The sequence below is a fragment of the Pseudorasbora parva genome, chromosome 2 (genome assembly GCF_024679245.1).
Source record: "Pseudorasbora parva isolate DD20220531a chromosome 2, ASM2467924v1, whole genome shotgun sequence".
In the NCBI taxonomy this organism is placed as follows: domain Eukaryota; kingdom Metazoa; phylum Chordata; class Actinopteri; order Cypriniformes; family Gobionidae; genus Pseudorasbora; species Pseudorasbora parva.
Window position 1 is genome coordinate 50,305,057 of NC_090173.1, and position 17,969 is coordinate 50,323,025.

Sequence of the window (17,969 nt, forward strand, 5' to 3'; positions counted from 1 at the left end):
CAAGTATCATAAACTTACGTTGTTCACAGAGCTTGTTTTAGCGATAATTCAAAAGCCTATGGGAAAATCCTATTGTTTTTTTGTCAAGGGAACCAGTGCGATGCTAACAAATGTGACGAAATGATTGAAATTTAGTTAACAATCTTAATTATAATACTAAAAAACATATCAGAGGTACATATCACCTTTTTATGAGTATCTGCAGGATAGTAATATGAGTTACCAGATCAGTGGGTGGCCATAAACAGAGGGGCGTTTTTAACTGTTACCTGATTTGTCCACGTCACAGAGTGGGTGGGGTTTAGGGGTGGGGTCGGGTTAAGGGGATCATTTTCATTGCGTGATTGATAATCACTCATCGGTTTGAAAGCACCCACACATTTAGAAACGCCCACTTTTTTCCCCACAGAGACCCCATACTCTAGATTTGGGGACCTTTGTATGTTGTCTTGGGATTTGGAGCCAAAAAAATTATGCAGAAATTTCATGCAGCCATTTCACGTGCATCACACCCATGATTAAAATTGAAATATTAGGATTTGACATTTTTGATTTGTCGCATTTTGTGAAAGGTTGCACGCATTATTAAAATGAGCCGCACTGTTTGCTGCAAATATTCAGCCAAATTATATCTTCTTATGGGATAAAGTCTTTTTTATTTTATTTTTTATAAGCAGTATATTTTCATAAATTACACAGCATTTGCAGCTTTTAGAAAAGTGTTTTTTGGACCCTGGCTGTGTGCTAGATGGGATGTGGAATCCCTCTATGTCCAGAACAATACACTCGAACTGTAAAGCATAAAACCCTCTCTAACTTAAACGCTTCCTGCTGCGTGTCCCGCTGCGTCAGCCTGATATAGCCGCAGCTCCGCTCGTTCCTCTTACATCAGCGCTCCTTCATCCAGCGGCACGGCGGCTTCCTCCCCAGCCCGGTAAAGCAACGATCCCTGGATGACTCTCACAGAGTCATGTGCGCTAACGTGCAAGTGTTCTTCTGTAGATACTCTAATTGCTTTCCCTGAACTCGCTGAGGAGTCTACGCCATTCAGAAGCATGACATGTCTGTTAACGTGTGATATTACAGCAGGCGCGAGCTCCATCGAATCTCATATCCCTCCCGCTGTACCTCAGACCACTCTACTGAACTGAATAATTAGTTAATTAGCATCTTCAGAGGGACTTCAGCGACTAATTATTTCAGCAGCAACAGGAAGAGGGGGGAAAAAATTGAAAGAGGATGGAGGTACAACAGAATCGAGAGCGAGAAAAGCGAGCGCATATACAGGCGTTTGAACATGCTCAGACAGAGCAGTCAACTCATGCTTGTTCATGGAGCTTTTCCAATGAATCACAATCCGTGAGCCTCCAAACCATCACGCCGAGAGATAGTGCTGTGATTTACGGTAATATGGATGGAGTATATGCTTTTAAGTGTGTGCGCGCTCAGACTTTGCTTAACGCGCCCCTGGGGCTCTCGACTAAATCAGTTGACTTTTCCTGCTCTTGCTCAAGGCCACATTTACATGAAAAAGAGTGAGGTAGAAAACGAGAGGTGCTCTGTTCTTTGGACTGAAGCCCAGAAAGAAAGAAAATAGCTCATTATATATAATCTAAACGCGTAATTATACAACTTATCTGATTAGCAGCGTCCGTTGTCGCTGCTGTAAAACAGACACATACTTGTGACCCAACATTATATATTAATGTGACGTGACTGTGTTGCTTGGCAACTGTGAAACCTGCACAAACTATTAATATTAATATATCAAACTACTATTAATACCAAGGCTGTGTTTATTTGATAAAAAACACAGAAAAACAATAATATAGTAAAATATTATTACAATCTAAAACACTCTTTTCTATTTTACTATCTGTATATGTTAAATTTATTTCTGAGATGGCAAAGCTCCATTTTCAGCATTATTATTCAGTGTCACATGCAGGGTTGCCAGGTCTGCGCAAAAAAAAGTGACCCAACAAAAACTGCCATATAGATATTTTTTGGCACCAGGTACATTAAGCTGCTGTCACTTTAAGACCTAGCGCACAGATCCATTATGGTGTGTTCACACCGAACACCAATAGAGCGTCTGGTGTGAGGGATTTCCATGTTAAGTCGATGGAAAGGCGCGTTGACGCGCATCTGGAGGTCCTGCCGCACGGTAGAAGCGTTTTCGTCTCATTTGTGTGTCCAGTTCGCGCAAATGACGGGAATTTGACGCGAATTGAGTGTTGCAAGTTACGAGTGGTGCTTTTTGTGCATTCATGCGTTTAAAGCGAATTTCCATCTGACGCCCTAGTTGAAAAATCTGACCTTTGGCGTCAATTTGTGTGTCAACTCGCTGACGGCTAGTGTCCTGCCGAATTTGGGGAAAATGAGTATTGGAAGCATGTCAGAGATTTCAGAATGGATTCTGAAAGCAAGTTTAAGAGTTGTTGCCAGTTACAAACCTATTGTAGCTTTAGTTTACAAAACCACAAAAGTATTTGCGCGTGTCTGAGGCGAGTGGAGCTCCGCACAGCTTGAGCTCACTATCTGCAGAGCATCTGGCAGCAGATGGACTCATCCCAGCATTCCCTGACAGATACCTGCTCACACACGCTCAATTCAGCCCTACAGCTGACCGCGCTCACACTCAACGCAACGTTTACTTCTGCTAACACAACCTATTATGGAGACTTTTGAATACATTTAAAAAAAAAAAGACTACCCAGACCAAAATGTTTTAATTAAACTGTGCATTGTGTGAGATAGAATCAGGGAAATAAGGCCATGACCGACCATCTGATCGACATGTGAGGTCACTTATAAGATATCACATGAATTATTTTATAAATCATGTTCAACAGTGAGTGGATTTCCTGTCGAGAAGCTCCATTACCCCAAGCTCAGTAAAGAAACCTCCACCATTAGGAGAATCTCAACCAGTCAAATCCCGTCAAAAGAACGCTGTATGGTGCGCCGTCTCCCATGAAACACTGCGGATAACTGGAGGAGGACTGGGAGTGACTCTCCACACACTCTCAAACCTCTGCTATCTGTATATATAAGCAGCTAAATACATCTGTTAGCTGTGCCTTTACTGAATGACGACTGAACTTCATGATCGCACTCATCTGCATTTTTATAAAAGAATATTATTTCATTTCAGTTCAGGTTATGATTATGGTTTTTACATCTTTATGTAAAGCCTTTTGACTAACCACAGTGTATGGAATGATCTATAAATATCAGCTTTCCTTACCAGATTTTGCAATTAACATAAAATACATTGTTTGTATTTCATCAATAGCTTTATATTTATCCATCTTTTTATAACGTGGTTATCTTTTTTGCTTTAAAAATAATAAAATTTATATAATGACAACACATTATTATTATTATTATTATTATTATTATTATTATTATATATGATATAATCATAATTAATCATCATCATCATCATCATCATCATCATCATCATCATCATCATCATCATCATCATCATCATCATCATCATTATTCATCAATTATTTTTATTATAATAGTTATTGTTCTTATCACATAATAATCTAAACGTAATTAATAATAATAATAATAATAATAATAACAATAATAATAATAATAATAATAATATCATATAATAACAACAATAATGGTTATAATTGTTATTGTTGTCATCATATAATAATCAAAATATCCTACAACTAATTATTATTACAGTTATTATCAAATAATAAACTAGCTATTATTACTGTTATATCAAATAATAATAATAATAATAATAATAATAATAATAATATAAGTGTTATAACTATTATTGTTGTTTTCATATAATAATTTAAATATACTACTACTACTAATAATAATAATAACAATAATGTTATAGTTATTATCGTTGTTATCATATAATAATCTAAATATACTACTAATGTTATTATTAAATAATAATAATAATAATAATAATAATAATAATAATAATAATAATAATAATCTAAATATTCTAAATAATATTAATAATTACAACTACTACTACTACTACTACTACTACTACTAATCTAAATGTACAAATAATAATAATAATAATAATAATAATAATAATAATATTAATAATAATAATAATAATAATAATAATAATAATCTATATAATCATAATAATCTAAATAATAATAATAATTACTACTACTACTACTACTACTAATCTAAATGTACAAATAATAATAAATAATAATAATAATAATAATAATAATAATAATAATAATAGTTAATACTACTACCACTACTAATAATAATCTAAATGTAAAAAATAAATAAAAAATAATAATAATAATAAAAACATACTACTACTACTACTAATAATAAAAATAATAATAATAATAATATACTACTACTACTACTACTAATTACAAACTGAAAATAAAAACTACAAGGGTGAAAGCAGACCTGCACAGCAACATTTTGAGGAAGTGTGAGCTGATCAGAGGTCAGTCAGGAGGGCCGCTCTTTACACCCATCAGAGTGTGTGAGCTTCTCAGAGCACATGCACGTCACTTATTGATCTGTGCCGGGTCTCCACAGCCCCGCTGTCGTAGTGTAAGTCTCCTCTCAGCAGGCTAGCATTCACACACTGCAATTAATCCGGAAGGCTGGGGCCTTAAAAGTTAGTAAAAGACAGCGGTGATGTTTGCGTGTGTGTGTGTTTGGCACCATCTCTTAGCCTATACACCGCAGGGCTGTTTGTATACACACCTACGGCTTTCGCCCACCCATTGTGTTCTCACTGCCTCAAGAGACTCACAGCATCTCTTACATTCAGACGCTGTTAAAATCATCTCAGCATTAGCATGATGTAGGTGGTCTAGCTGAACCAGAGCCTATCCATCCACCTCCGTCCCTTTCAAAGGCCGTGGACGGAGCCCACAGCGACACGCTAGCTCTGCTCACAACCCGCAGCAGTGTGGGGGCTCACCTGCAACTCCTTCTCGCCGTACTTGGAGGGGTTTTTGCTGCCCTGGCTCTTCCTCCGCAGTTTCTTCAGCTCACCCTGGCATTTCTCCAGACTCTCTCCTTTGCTTTTGTGCTCCATCTGGTACTTCTTAAGAGCCGCCTTCAAGAGAAAAAGAAAAAACACACACAAGAACATTGTTGGTAAATGCAGAAATCATCAAACTGTAGCTACTGAAATGAGAAAGACATGATAGTCAAAACCCACTAGTCAAAAGTCATTTTCTAAAGCAAGCGCTGTCGGACGTCTACATCTACACTGAGGCAGAACCCAGACTGCCACGCAATGACTGTCACCACCTTCAGAGGCCGGACCTTTCTTACCGGACACTCGGACAGATACACAGCGAGAGAACACTCCTGACAAGAACACACGACAGGGTCGAGCCAAACATTTTAATCATCATCATCATCATCATCATCATCATCATCATCATCATCATCATCATCATCATCATCATCATCATTATATAATTGTCAGATTCAGTTATTGCTGAACAAGTCTAATAATAATAATAATAATAATAATTGTTAGATTCAGTTATGACTTAACAAGTATAATAATAATAATAATAATAATAATAATAATAATTATTATTATTATTATTATTATTATTATACTTGTTAAGTCATAACTGAATCTAACAATTATTATTATTATTATTATTATTATTATTTAATTGTCAGATTCAGTTATGGTGAACACGTCTAAAATAATTGTCATATTTTGATCAAATTCATATAATTACAATTATGATTATTTTTTATTATTACTATTACATACAAGTTATGATGTTAGATTATTGTGATCATCAATATGTTATTATTAGATCACAATTAATTGTGATAATATAATTATTTAAAAAATATTTAATCATATTTATACTACTACTACTACTAATAATAATAATTAATAATAATAATAATAATAATAATAATAATAATAATAATAATAATAATAATAATAATAATAATAATTTATTATTATTAACATTATTATTATTATTATATACAAATATGAAGCCAGATTATTACTATCATTATTAGATTAATAGTAATAGTTATAATAATAATAATAATAATAATAATAATAATAATAATAATAATAATAATAATAATAGATACATATTATTAGTTCACAATTGTCATATTCACATTATTATCAGCATCATTATTAGATCACTAAATTGTGATATTATAATTATTAATTGTAAAAATATGCATACAATTCATCATCATCACCATCATGTAATAAATGTTATCATCAAATTTTATCATCTCAATATTATCATCATCATCATCATCATCATCATCATCATCATCATCATTATAATTAGGGGTTCAAGCACGAAGTGCTGAAACCCTATTGTAATTGTATTGATTTTTATTATTATTATTATTATTATTATTATTATTAGGGGTTCAAGCACGAAGTGCTGAAACCCTATTGTAATTGTATTGATTTTTATTATTAGGGGTTCAAGCACGAAGTGCTGAACACCTATTGTATTTGTGCTGATTTTTATTATTAGGGGTTCAAGCATGAAATGCTGAAACCCTATTGTAATTGTACTGATTTTTATTAGGGGTTCAAGCATGAAATGCTGAAACCCTATTGTAATTGTACCGATTTTTATTATTATTATTATTATTCTGCCGTAAAACTCATCGTGCAGACCAAACCGTAAGGCCTAGAGACTTCAAACTTTGTCAATAGGTAGTCCAAAAATCGAGGAGAGGTTCTCAAATTATGAGCCAGATTGGCCAATAGGTGGCGCTATAGCGCAAAAAACAAAAAAAAGTCACTATTTTGCTTATATCTCAAAAACCCATTGTCACACAATCAAGTGTCTTACATCATTGGAATCCTTGGCTCAAGCCGAACAAAAAACATAGGAGGTATTTTATTTCCGGTATGCAAATTTTTCCGCCATTTTGAATTTTGTCAAAAACCTACTTTTGCGAACTAGTCCCTGGTTTTTTGACATATCAGAACCAAACCAGTGCCAAAATGTTCTGTCTGGTCTGAATATCAATAATTATCAAAAATATGTTGAAATTTTGACTCATGAACGAAAAGGGGCGTGGAAATGTACATTTAAGGCGGAGCCTATTTTACTAAAGAGGCTATAACTCAAGAAGGAAATGAGATATCTTCACCAAACTTGGTACACATGTGTATGGACTCATTCTGAGGTCAGGATAAAAAAAACGTGAAGATTGACCACTTGGTGGCGCTATAATGTGGAAAAAACATGATAATAGCTATAACCACGCGACCGCTAGTCCGATTGACCTGAAAATTGGTATGCCGTGTCTTGGCCCAAGGTACCATGTATGTCTATGAGGACATTGGCGTATCTCAAAAAACATGGCCGCCATCGGCCAATGAAATTTGAGCACCTATTAGACAAGGTTAATGGAGGCTGATCAGAACGAAACTCAGTGGGCATGTTTGACTCATGGTCCTAGAGGTCTGTAAGAATTTTTAAAGAAATTGGCCACTAGTTGGCGCTAACAAGTTTTATGGCTCTGTAATCACGTGGTGTTGCACATATCCATGAAATATGCATACCATATCATAGATCTCCTCATGATGAACAACTTTGCCTCTGGAACCATTGCTGTCAATCAAATCATTAATTAAATTTTCGTAATTATGTTAAAAACCTACTTTTGCGAACTAGTCCCTGGTTTTTTACCCAATTGGAACCAAACCAGTCTAGGACAATTCTATAGACTCTCTAGGACAATAATTATTGAAAAAAAGTTGAACTTTTGCATTTGGATGGCTATTACAGGGCCATTTAGAAAAGAGGCGTGGCAAAATACACTCAAAAGCCTATAAATCCTAAGGGGAAACTCAAAACTTCACGGAAATTGTTGGGTATATGTGGCATAACATGTTGAAGACGCATGCAAAGTTTTATGGAGATCGGAGTATAGGGGGCGCTATAAGTGTTAAAAAGCTTTGAAAACCATGTATTCCCTATGGTGAATCTCCGTAATCAGGTGGGGTTAAAACAGCCACATAATATGCATATATTATGATAGATCTTCTCATACTGAACAACTTTGCCTCTATAACCAATACTGTCAATCAAATCTTTATTTAAATATTCACAATTATGTTAAAAACCTCGTTTTGCAAACTAGTCCTAGGTTTTTTGCCTGATCGGAACCAAACCACAGCAGTATGATTCTCTGCACTCTCCTGATCAATTCATATTTAGACTTTATAAAGTCACTATTATAATATTTAAAATCACATTTTGTCAGTTTATCACTTCATTTCACCTGATATCTCTCAAATTCATTCAGTGCTTAAAAACCTTTCATGCAAAAGGCGTCAAATGCTTAAAGACCTTAAATGGCTTGAACCCCGCTAAATGCTGCTTGCAGCTTTAATTATTATTATTATTCTGCCGTAAAACTCATCGTGCAGACCAAACCGTAAATGCTAGAGACTTCAAACTTTGTCAATAGGTAGTCCAAAAATCGAGGAGAGGTTATCAAATTATGAGCCAGATTGGCCAATAGGTGGCGCTACAGCAACCAAAAACGCGAAATGGCTCATAACTCCTAAACCGTTGCTCCTAAGGGTCAAGTGTCTTATATCATTGGAAAGCTGAGACCATGACGAACAAAACGTATATCTCCGATTTCATTTCCGGTATGCAAATTTTTCCGCCATTTTGAATTTTGTCAAAAACCTACTTTTGCGAACTAGTCCCTGGTTTTTTGACATATCAGAACCAAACCAGTGCCAAAATGTTCTCTCTAGTCTGAATATCAATAATTATCAAAAAAAAAGGTGAAATTTTGACTCATGAACGAAAAGGGGCGTGGAAATGTACATTTAAGGCGGAGCCTATTTTACTAAAGAGGCTATAACTCCAGCAAGAAATGAGATATCATCACCAAACTTGGTACACATGTTTATGGGCTCAATTTTTGGTCACGATAAAAAAAATCGCGACGATTGGCCACTTGGTGGCGCTATAACATGGAAAAAACACAAAAAGGGCTATAACCACGCGACCGCTAGTCCGATTGACTTGAAAATTGGTATGTGGTGTCTTGGCCCAAGGTACCATGTCTGTCTATGAGAACATTGGCGTATCTCAAAAAACATGGCCGCCATCGGCCAATGAAATTTGAGCACCTATTAGACAGGGTTAACGGAGTTCGATCGGAACAAAACTCAGTAGGCATGTTTGACTCATGGTCCTAGAGGTCTGTAAGAATTTTGAAAGAATTCGGCCACTAGTTGGGGCTAACGAGTTTTATGGCTCTGCAATCACGTGGTATTGCACACATCGGCAAAATATGCATATCATATGATAGATCTCCTCATGATGAACAACTTTGCCTCTAGAACCATTGCTGTCAATAAAATAATTAATTAAATTTTCGTAATTATGTTAAAAACCTACTTTTGCGAACTAGTCCCTGGTTTTTTACCCAATTGGAACCAAACCAGTCTAGGACAATTCTATAGACACTCTAGGTCAATAATTATTGAAAAAAAGTTGAACTTTTGCATTTGGATGGCTATAACAGGGCCATTTAGAAAAGAGGCGTGGCAAAATACACTCAAAAGCCTATAAATCCTAAGGTAAAACTCAAAACTTCACGGAAATTATTGGGTATATGTGGCATAACATGTTGAAGACACATGCAAAGCTTTATGGAGATCGGAGTATAGGGGGCGCTATAATTGTTAAAAAGCTTTGAAAACCATGTATTCCCTATGGTGAATTGCCTGTAAATTGTATTTTCCATCTCGTTAATCAGGTGGGGTTAAAACAGCCACATAATATGCATATATTATGATAGATCTTCTCATACTGAACAACTTTGCCTCTATAACCAATACTGTCAATCAAATCTTTATTTAAATATTCACAATTATGTTAAAAACCTCGTTTTGCAAACTAGTCTGCCTGATCGGAACCAAACCACAGCAGTATGATTCTCTGGACTCTCCTGATCAATAGTTATCAAAAACATGTTGACCTTTACACTTTGGGTAGCTATAACAGGATCATTTAGAGAATAGCTGTGGTAAAACATGCTCAAAAGCATATTAATACTGAACGAAAACTCAAAACTTCACAAAAATAGGTGGGGTGTGTGTGTGTGTGTGTGTGTGTGTGTGTGTGTGTGTGTGTGTGTGTGTGTGTGTGTGTGTGTTTGTGTCTCTGTCTGTCTGTTTGTCATTCGAACAAACAGCACTTCCAACATGCTACACATGCTAGCAGTGATTAGCTAAGTGTTAAATCAGGCAAAGAACATAGTAGGAACTCTATAAACATTATAGTAACCATCTGTGACAGCTAACAACTGCCTAGCAACACCATAACAACCATCAAGAACAACCTAGCAACCACCTAGCAACATGTTTAGCATGTTAGCAAAGTAAAATAGTAATTTCGTCATACAATTTATTAATATTGTTCTATAATTTATATTTAGACTTTATAAAGTCACTACTATAATATTTATAATCATATTTTGTCAGTTAATCATTTCATTTCACCTGATATCTCTCAAATTCATTCAGTGCTTAAAAACCTTTCATGCAAAAGGTGTCAAATGCTTAAAAACCTTAAATGGCTTGAACCCCGCTAAATGCTGCTCGCAGCTTTAATTATTATTATTATTATTCTGCCGTAAAACTCATCGTGCAGACCAAACCGTAAATGCTAGAGACTTCAAACTTTGTCAATAGGTAGTCCAAAAATCGAGGAGAGGTTATCAAATTATGAGCCAGATTGGCCAATAGGTGGCGCTACAGCAACCAAAAACGCGAAATGGCTCATAACTCCTAAACCGTTGCTCCTAAGGGTCAAGTGTCTTATATCATTGGAAAGCTGAGACCTTGTCGAACAAAACGTATATCTCCGATTTCATTTCCGGTATGCAAATTTTCCCGCCATTTTGAATTTTGTCAAAAACCTACTTTGGCGAACTAGTCCCTGGTTTTTTGACATATCAGATTCAAACCAGTGCCAAAATGTTCTCTCTAGTCTGACTATCAATAATTATCAAAAAAAAGTTGAAATTTTGACTCATGAACGAAAAGGGGCGTGGAAATGTACATTTAAGGCGGAGCCTATTTTACTAAAGAGGCTATAACTCCAGCAAAAAATGAGATATCTTCACCAAACTTGGTACACATGTGTATGGGCTCAGTCTTTGGTCACGATAAAAAAATCGCGACGATTGGCCACTTGGTGGCGCTATAACATGGAAAAAACACAAAAAGGGCTATAACCACGCGACCGCTAGTCCGATTGACTTGAAAATTGGTAAGCAGTGTCTTGGCCCAAGGCCCCATGTCTGTCTATGAGAACATTGGCGTATCTCAAAAAACATGGCCGCCATCGGCCAATGAAATTTGAGCACCTATTAGACAGGGTTAACGGAGGTCGATCGGAACGAAACTCAGTAGGCATGTTTGACTCATGGTCCTAGAGGTCTGTAAGAATTTTGAAAGAAATCGGCCACTAGTTGGCGCTAACGAGTTTTATGGCTCTGCAATCACGTGGTGTTGCACACATCGGCAAAATATGCATATCATATGATAGATCTCCTCATGTTGAACAACTTTGCCTCTAGAACTATTTCTGTCAATCAAATTGTTAAATAAATATTTGCAATAATGTTAAAAACCTACTTTTGCGAACTAGTCCCTGGTTTTTTGCCCAATCAGAACCAAACCAGTCTAGGACAATTCTCTGGACTCTCTAGATCAATAATTATCAAAAAAAAGTTGATTTATTGCATTTGGATGGCTATAACAGGGCCATTTAGAAAAGAGGTGTGGCAAAATACACTCAAAAGCCTATAAATCCTAAGGGGAAACTCAAAACTTCACGAAAATTGTTGGGTATATGTGGCATAACATGTTGAAGACACATGCAAAGTTTTATGGAGATCGGAGTATAGGGGGCGCTATAAGTGTTAAAAAGCTTTGAAAACCATGTATTCCCTATGGTGAATTGCCTGTAAATTGTATTTTCCATCTCTGTAATCAGGTGGGGTTAAAACAGCCACATAATATTATGATAGATCTTCTCATACTGAACAACTTTGCCTCTATAACCAATACTGTCAATCAAATCTTTATTTAAATATTCACAATTATGTTAAAAACCTCGTTTTGCAAACTAGTCCTACGTTTTTTGCCTGATCGGAACCAAACTACAGCAGTATGATTCTCTGCACTCTCCTGATCAATTCATATTTAGACTTTATAAAGTCACTATTATAATATTTCAAATCACATTTTGTCAGTTTTTCACTTCATTTCACCTGATATCTCTCAAATTCATTCAGTGCTTAAAAACCTTTCATGCAAAAGGTGTCAAATGCTTAAAGACCTTAAATTGCTTGAACCCCGCTAAATGCTGCTCGCAGCTTTAATTAGGGGTTCAAGCACGAAGTGCTTGAAAACCTATTGTTATTGTAAGGATTTTTATTATTATTATTTTTCTTCTCCCCTAAAACGCATCGTGCAGCCCAAACCGTAAGTGCTAGAGACTTGAAACTTTGCCAAAAGGTAGTCCAAAAATCGAGGAGAGGTTATCAAAGTATGAGCCCGATTGGCCAATAGGTGGCGCTATAGCGCAAAAAACAAAAAAAAAATACTATTTTGCTTATATCTCGAAAACCCATTGTCGCACATTCAAGTGTCTTACATCATTGGAATCCTTGGCTCAAGCCGAACAAAACGTATATCTCCGATTTCATTTCCGTCATGAAAATTTTTCCGCCATTTTGAATTTTGTCGAAAACCTACTTTTGCAAACTAGTCCCTGGTTTTTTGACCGATCGGAACCAAACCAGTGCCAAAATGTTCACTGTAGTCTTAATATCAATAATTATCGAAAAAAAGTTGAAATTTCGATTCACAGACGATAAGGGGCGTGAAAATGTACATTGAAGGCGGAGCCTATTTTACTAAAGAGGCTATAACTCAAGAACGAAATGAGATATCTTCACCAAACTTGGTACACATATGTAGGGACTCAATTTGAGGTCACGATAAAAAAATCGCGACGATTGGCCACTGGGTGGCGCTATAATGTGAAAAAAACATGAAAATAGCTATAACCACAAGACCGCTAGTCCGATTGACCTGAAAATTGGCATGCAGTGTCTTCGCCCAAGGTACCATGTATGTCTATGAGGACATTGGCGTATCTCAAAAAACATGGCCGCCATCGGCCAATTACATTTGAGCACCTATTAGATGGGGTTAACGAAGGCCGATCGGAACGAAACTTGATGGGCATGTTTGACTCATGGTCCTAGAGGTCTGTAAGAATTTTGAAAGAAATCGGCCACTAGTTGGCGCTAATGAGTTTTATGGCTCTGTAATCACGTGGTGTTGCACACATCTGCAAAATATGCATATCATTTGATAGAACTCCTCATGCTGAACAACTTTGCCTCTAGAATCATTTCTGTCAATCAAATTGTTAATTAAATATTCACTATTATGTTAAAAACCTACTTTTGCAAACTAGTCCCTTGTTTTTTGCCCAATCGGAACCAAACCAGTCTAGGACAAGTCTCTAGACTCTCTAGATAAATATTCATTGAAAAAAAGTTGAACTTTTGCATTTGGATGGCTATAACAGGGCCATTTATAAAAGAGACGTGGCAAAATACACTCAAAAGCCTATAAATCCTAAGGGAAAACTCAAAACTTCACGAAAATTGTTGGGTACATGTGGCATAACATGCTGATAAAGCATGCAAAGTTTTAAAGAAATCGGACTATAGGTGGCGCTATAACTGTGAAAAAGCTTTAAAAACCATGCATTTCCTATGGTAAATTGCCTATATTGGCTGTGAATGGACTTTTCCATCTATTATTTCAGTGTTTAAAATCTTGCTAAATAAAACTTAATGTCTTTAATGCCTCTGTGCTTAAAAGGCCTTAAAAGCTTGAACCCCGCTAAATGCTGCTTGCAGCTTTAATTAGGGGTTCAAGCACGAAGTGCTGAAACCCTATTGTAATTGTACTGATTTTTAGGGGTTCAAGCATGAAATGCTGAAACCCTATTGTAATTGTACCGATTTTTATTATTATTATTATTATTCTGCCGTAAAACTCATCGTGCAGACCAAACCGTAAGGCCTAGAGACTTGAAACTTTGTCAATAGGTAGTCCAAAAATCGAGGAGAGGTTCTCAAATTATGAGCCAGATTGGCCAATAGGTGGCGCTATAGCGCAAAAAACAAAAAAAAGTCACTATTTTGCTTATATCTCAAAAACCCATTGTCGCACAATCAAGTGTCTTACATCATTGGAATCCTTGGCTCAAGCCGAACAAAAAACATAGGAGGTATTTTATTTCCGGTATGCAAATTTTTCCGCCATTTTGAATTTTGTCAAAAACCTACTTTTGCGAACTAGTCCCTGGTTTTTTGACATATCAGAACCAAACCAGTGCCAAAATGTTCTGTCTGGTCTGAATATCAATAATTATCAAAAATATGGTGAAATTTTGACTCATGAACGAAAAGGGGCGTGGAAATGTACATTTAAGGCGGAGCCTATTTTACTAAAGAGGCTATAACTCAAGAAGTAAATGAGATATCTTCACCAAACTTGGTACACATGTGTATGGGCTCATTCTGAGGTCACGATAAAAAAAACGTGAAGATTGACCACTTGGTGGCGCTATAATGTGGAAAAAACATGATAATAGCTATAACCACGTGACCGCTAGTCCGATTGACCTGAAAATTGGTATGCCGTGTCTTGGCCCAAGCTACCATGTATGTGTATGAGGACATTGGTGTATCTCAAAAAACATGGCCGTCATAGACCAATGAATTTTGAGCACCTATTAGACAAGGTTAATGGAGGTTGATCAGAACGAAACTCAGTTGGCATGTTTGACTCATGGTCCTAGAGGTTTGTAAGAAATTTGAAAGAAATCGGCCACTAGTTGGCGCTAACGAGTTTTATGGCTCTGAAATCACGTGGTGTTCCACATATCCATGAAATATGCATATCATATGATAGATCTCCTCATGCTGAACAACTTTGCCTCTGGAACCATTGCTGTCAATCAAATCATTAATTAAATTTTCGTAATTATGTTAAAAACCTACTTTTGCGAACTAGTCCCTGGTTTTTTACCCAATTGGAACCAAACCAGTCTAGGACAATTCTATAGACACTCCAGGTCAATAATTATTGAAAAAAAGTTGAACTTTTGCATTTGGATGGCTATAACAGGGCCATTTAGAAAAGAGGCGTGGCAAAATACACTCAAAAGCCTATAAATCCTAAGGGAAAACTCAAAACTTCACGGAAATTATTGGGTATATGTGGCATAACATGTTGAAGACACATGCAAAGTTTTATGGAGATCGGAGTATAGGGGGCGCTATAAGTGTTAAAAAGCTTTGAAAACCATGTATTCCCTATGGTGAATCTCTGTAATCAGGTGGGGTTAAAACAGCCACATAATATGCATATATTATGATAGATCTTCTCATACTGAACAACTTTGCCTCTATAACCAATACTGTCAATCAAATCTTTATTTAAATATTCACAATTATGTTAAAAACCTCGTTTTGCAAACTAGTCCTTGGTTTTTCTTGCCTGATCGGAACCAAACCACAGCAGTATGATTCTCTGGACTCTCCTGATCAATAGTTATCAAAAACATGTTGAACTTTACACTTTGGGTAGCTATAACAGGATCATTTAGAGAATAGGTGTGGTAAAACATGCTCAAAAGCCTATTAATCCTGAACGAAAACTCAAAACTTCACAAAAATAGGTGGTGTGTGTGTGTGTGTGTGTGTGTGTGTGTGTGTGTGTGTGTCTGTCTGTCTGTTTGTCATTCGAGCAAACAGCACTTCCAACATGCTACACATGCTAGCAGTGATTAGCTAAGTGTTAAATCAGGCAAAAAACATAGTAAGAACTCTATAAACATTATAGTAACCATCTGTGACAGCTAACAACTGCCTAGCAACACCATAACAACCATCAAGAACAACCTAGCAACCACCTAGCAACATGTTTATCATGTTAGCAAAGTAAAATAGTAATTTTGTCATACAATTGATTAATATTGTTCTATAATTCATATTTAGACTTTATAAAGTCACTACTATAATATTTATAATCATATTTTGTCAGTTAATCATTTCATTTCACCTGATATCTCTCAAATTCATTCAGTGCTTAAAAACCTTCCATGCAAAAGGCGTCAAATGCTTAAAGACCTTAAATGGCTTGAACCCCGCTAAATGCTGCTCGCAGCTTTATTAGGGGTTCAAGCACGAAGTGCTTGAAAACCTATTGTAATTGTAAGGATTTTTATTATTATTATTTTTCTTCTCCCCTAAAACGCATCATGCAGCCCAAACCGTAAGTGCTAGAGACTTGAAACTTTGTCAAAAGGTAGTCCAAAAATCGAGGAGAGGTTATCAAAGTATGAGCCCGATTGGCCAATAGGTGGCGCTATAGCGCAAAAAAAAAAAAAAAATACTATTTTGCTTATATCTCGAAAACCCATTGTCGCACATTCAAGTGTCTTACATCATTGGAATCCTTGGCTCAAGCCGAACAAAACGTATATCTCCGATTTCATTTCCGTCATGAAAATTTTTCCGCCATTTTGAATTTTGTCGAAAACCTACTTTTGCGAACTAGTCCCTGGTTTTTTGACCGATCGGAACCAACCCAGTGCCAAAATGTTCAATGTAGTCTAAATATCAATAATTATCGAAAAAAAGTTGAAATTTCGATTCACGGACGATAAGGGGCGTGAAAATGTACACTGAAGGCGGAGCCTATTTTACTAAAAAGACTATAACTCAATAATGAAATGAGATATCTTCACCAAACTTGGTACACATGTGTACGGGCTCAATTTGAGGTCACGATAAAAAAATCGCGACGATTGGCCACTTGGTGGCGCTATAATGTGAAAAAAACCTGCAAATAGCTATAACCATGCGACTGCTACTCTGATTGACCTGAAAATTGGTATGCAGTGTCTTGGTCCAAGGTAGCATGTATGTCTATGAGGATATTGGCGTATCTCAAAAAACATGGCCGCCATAGGCCAATGAAGTTTGAGCACCTATTAGACAAGGTTATCGGAGGCCGATCGGAACAAAACTCAGTGGGCATGTTTAACTCATGGTCCTAGAAATCTGTAAGAATTTTGAAAGAAATCGGCCACTAGTTGGCGCTAACGAGTTTTATGGCTCTGTAATCACGTAGTGTTGCACACATCCACAAAATATGCATATCATATGATAGATCTCCTCATGCTGAACAACATTGCCCTTGGAACCATTGCTGTCAATCAAATCGTTAATTAAATATTTGCAATTATGTAAAAAACCTACTTTTGCAAACTAGTCCCTGGTTTTTTGCCCGACCGGAACCAAACCAGTCTAGGACAATTCTCTGGACTCTGCAGATAAATAATTATCAAAAAAAAGTTGATTTTTTGCATTTGCTTGGCTATAACAGAGCCATTTGGAAAAGAGGCGTGGCAAAATACACTCAAAAGCCTATAAATCCTAAGGGTAAACTCAAAACTTCACGAAAATTGTTGGGTATATGTGGCATAACATGTTAAAGACGCATGCAAAGTTTTAAAGAGATCGGACTATAGGTGGCGCTATAACTTTTAAAAAGCTTTAAAAACCACGCATTTCCTATGGTAAATTGCCTATATTGGCTGTAAATGGACTTTTCCATCTATTATTTCAGTGTTTAAAATCTTGCTAAATAAAACTTAATGTCTTTAATGCCTATGTGCTTAAAAGGCCTTAAAGGCTTGAACCCCGCTAAATGCTGCTTGCAGCTTTAATTATTATTATTATTATTATTATTATTCTGCCGTAAAACTCATCGTGCAGACCAAACCGTAAATGCTAGAGACTTCAAACTTTGTCAATAGGTAGTCCAAAAATCGAGG

The 17,969-nt window shown here is 36.2% G+C and overlaps 1 protein-coding gene across 6 annotated transcripts in view; it reads right to left on the bottom strand.

Annotated features, from left to right (window-relative positions):
- Positions 1–17,969, bottom strand: part of baiap2a (BAR/IMD domain containing adaptor protein 2a) — a 157,862-nt gene that overhangs the window by 30,504 nt on the left and 109,389 nt on the right. For all 6 annotated transcript variants that reach the window (XR_010898950.1, XM_067423587.1, XM_067423559.1 and 3 more), the window contains exon 6: positions 4,955–5,092. Coding sequence is in view for 5 of the 6 variants with exons in the window: in XM_067423587.1 (XP_067279688.1) it covers positions 4,955–5,092 (138 nt within the window). In the remaining variant the exon portion in view is untranslated. The remainder of the gene's footprint in view (positions 1–4,954; positions 5,093–17,969) is intronic.